Source organism: Aptenodytes forsteri, unplaced genomic scaffold, assembly GCF_000699145.1.
Source record: "Aptenodytes forsteri isolate BGI_AS27 unplaced genomic scaffold, ASM69914v1 Scaffold208, whole genome shotgun sequence".
NCBI classification, from domain to species: domain Eukaryota; kingdom Metazoa; phylum Chordata; class Aves; order Sphenisciformes; family Spheniscidae; genus Aptenodytes; species Aptenodytes forsteri.
In genome coordinates, this window is record NW_008794963.1 from 118,385 (window position 1) to 122,016 (window position 3,632).

Genomic DNA, 3,632 nt, shown 5'->3' on the forward strand with positions numbered 1-3,632 from the left:
ATGGTTGGACTCGATGATCTTGGAGGTCTTTTCCAACCTTAATGATTCTGTGATTCTATGATCTAACTGTAACACGAAAAGTAGATCATCAACGCTTCATGTAATGTCCTGGTATTATGTTATGTTCTGGTCTTTTATTGCTCTGAGTACCATGAGAACTTCTTCACTGTGTTTTACATAAATGTATCCATTTCGAATGGAATCTGGTCATGCATCTTGTTTTTTTTCTCCATAGTCCATGGAAGGCTCTATGCTAACAATCAGTTTTGGAGACTGGATGGAATTGCCTGGCCTCACCTTCAAGGAATGGGCAGCTAGCAAACGCAGGTGAAGATACTGCATAATGTATTTGGGAAATGTAGTTGCTGTAAGAATCCAGATAACATTATTTTAAGAACTGGAAAACATTCAAACTTCATTGTTCACAGGAGGGCTTCTTGTTTTGTTTATTAAATTGCCTGATGGCACTGGAAATGATTCTGCTGTGTGTACTCTGATGGAAAAAAAAAAAAATGGACAATGGTTGGCCGGAGTAATTGCTTTGAGTTTATACAAAGCATACATACTAGCAGTGGTGTGTTTCAGCAGCATTTCACAAAGAAGCACTGTTACTGTAAGCAGTTTTGATCGGAGTTGAGGGAAGACTGAGGGAGGAATTTAAAATCTACAGAAGTATTGGAAGTTCCTCTTTCAACATAGATGCAACTTAAGTCGCTGTGCACACTAGCGTTCTTATAATTCAGGAAGTTGTATATTTCAGTATTTGCTTTTACAGGCAAAGCTGCAGCATCTGAAATGTTGCTATCTATGAATTTTAATTTCAAGAGCATAATTCAGTATTTCCCTGTGTTATTTTCTAGTAGTAAGTTTCTTGGAAAAATTTTAGAGAAGAAAAATTACTGTCTTGTACAAGCTCACTGTTTTTACTTCATTAGTTCACAAAGGTCTGTGTCAGCAGACGAACCCAGGAAAGTATAAGCTTTTTCTAAAATTTTAATTTTCCTGACTTTGTTCTAGCAAAATTAAAGGAAGTTGTTCTTCTACAACGTACGGCAAAAGAAGAAGTAAAATTACTTGGGCGTATGTCTTTAAGGGCAGACTGTTACTCATTTCAGGACAACACTTATAGTGAAGAAACTGTACCTTTGTTCTTTAATCGCTTTCTTAGATAACTACAGTAATCTTGCCTCCTTATTAACTGACATCTCATAAGCTGCTTATTATCTGAAGCTAATTTGTTTTTATTATAGTTTTCAACAATACTAAAACCAGAAATGCTGACCTGTTATACTACAATTAAACAAATATATTTAAAAGTATTGATGATAATGAAAACTTGTAGTCATGTAAAATAGTTTCCTAAGTTTCCTTTTAACAGGTGTCACACTATCACGTTATCCTCTTCAACAAATATCTCATCAGGATTTTCAGAGTAGTAACCTGGACATTTAAAAGTACATATGCTATTATCTTGTTAATCTATGAGAATGAGTAGCCCCGATTTCTTGTAAATATGCTTTTAAGTGTATGTCAGTGGCAATCCTGATGTTCACTACTGTTTCTTTTGCCTTCTTCCTAGGGCTTACTTCTAAAAAAGCAGCAAAATTCATGACCTGTTCAAAATAATTAAATTTTCAGCTTTTTTTATAAAGGAGAATGCAATAAACATAAGAAAAGCATAACGTAATATCAGGATTGCAGTGCAAAAATGTTTTTTATTGGAAACTTGGACATCATAATCTTATTTACATAGTTGCATTAAGGTTCTGTGTCATGCTTGCTTTGTTCATTCCTGTGATGCGGAACTACTTAATTAGATACTTACTGAACTTACCTGTACCCAAGGGAGAGATCTTTTGCAAAGTATAATGAAGAATACTTGACTCAAGTAATATGTCAAACCTAGAGTTTCAAAATAAGTGCTTAACAATTACTATGATATTTAATTACTTATATCCTAAGTAAGTGGATTCTTACTGAGTACAAGTTTAGCCAGTATTGTATTGTTGACAGTCGTGATGCTAAACTGGCTTTGCAAAACACTTCCACGCAGACCTACTGTGATACTGCAGAGTTTTGTTATGCTTAATTTGTTAATCACCATAGCACTTTACAATGTAAAGATTTACAACCATTAAAAAAAAAGTTAGCTTGTCTTGTATATTAGGAATCGAGAGAACAAATAAAGCAAATTGAATGCATTTAAAGATATTGAACCCAGTGTCAGTTACACTGAGCAGATTCAATCCTCTTAAATTCGGCTATCATGTGGTATGTTGTATATGATACTCAAATTACCAGTAAGGTCTAAATATTAACTGGAACCATTCAATTTTGTTTCAGAAATATAAAGAGTGATCGAGTAATGCCAGAAGAAATAGCTTGTTATTATAAACACTACGTTAAAGTCATGGGCCTCCAAAAGAATTTCAGAGACAACGTTTACATAACGTCAGTATCCAGGTTTTACCGAGGAAAGGATGATGAAGACAGAAGTCAACTAAATGAAAATATTTCAACACAGCATTTGGAAATGGAAGACGGACAGAAATCACTGACTAAGAGAAACTGGGAAGTCAGAGGTTATCAGCGAGCAACAGATGGTTCTCATGTGCCCTTTTGCCTCTTTGCTGAGAATGTGGCTCTTGCCACAGGAACCTTTGATTCTCCTGGACGACTACAAGTTGAAGGAGAAGACTTTCCTTTTGTGCTTCATTCCATGTCTGACTTCGGAGCTGCTATCAGCAAAGGAAAGTTACGTGGGAAGGCAGACCCTGTGTTAATTGTGGGTGCTGGACTTACAGCAGCTGATGCAGTACTGTGTGCCTACAACAACAACATCCCAGTAATCCATGTGTTTCGTAGAAGAGTTACCGATACAAGTCTAATTTTCAAACAGTTACCTAAAAAGCTTTACCCTGAATACCATAAGGTCTATCATATGATGTGTACTCAGTCACATACTGTAGACTCTAATCTACATTCTGCTTACACTAGTTTCCCTGAACACAATGTACTTTCCTTCAAGCCTGAAATGAAATGTGTTCTTCAGAGTGCCTCCGGACTGAAGAAAATTTTGAAGTTTTCTGTAGCCTTAGTTCTGATAGGTTCTCACCCAAATCTTTTCTTTCTAAAGGACCAAGGACATAGCATAGGTCATCACTCTAATCAGCCCATCACATGCAAGGGGAATCCTATAGAGATTGATCCATACACTTATGAATGCACTAAAGAAGCTAACCTCTTTGCTTTAGGTCCTCTGGTGGGAGACAACTTTGTACGGTTTTTAAAAGGAGGTGCATTGGGCATTGCACGATGCTTGGCAATAAGACAAAAGAAGAAACATGAATTGATTGAAAGTGGGGATGGAGGAGGTGATGGGGTACCATAAATGAGACATTAGAAACTTTCACATACAGGATTACAGACGTAGTCTAACAGAACACTCACTGACAGCGAAAGTTGATAGCAGTCACATTTCTGTTGTATACAAGTAACCTGCGCTTGTATTGCTCAGTAAAGGATGTTGATACTACAATACTTCAGCTTTTCAAAATACAAAAATTTGATCTGCTATTACAACTGATCTCTACTCAGCTGGAATTACTTCCAGAGAAACAGAAAATGAGTCT

At 36.3% G+C, this 3,632-nt stretch overlaps 1 protein-coding gene across 1 annotated transcript in view; it reads left to right on the forward strand.

The window, feature by feature from the left end:
• Positions 1-3,632, forward strand: part of OSGIN2 (oxidative stress induced growth inhibitor family member 2) — a 12,690-nt gene extending 9,058 nt beyond the window's left edge. Inside the window, exons 4-5 of the mRNA XM_009275452.1 lie at positions 236-327; positions 2,344-3,632. Coding sequence (XP_009273727.1) covers positions 236-327; positions 2,344-3,391 — 1,140 coding nt within the window. The 3' untranslated portion in view covers positions 3,392-3,632. The remainder of the gene's footprint in view (positions 1-235; positions 328-2,343) is intronic.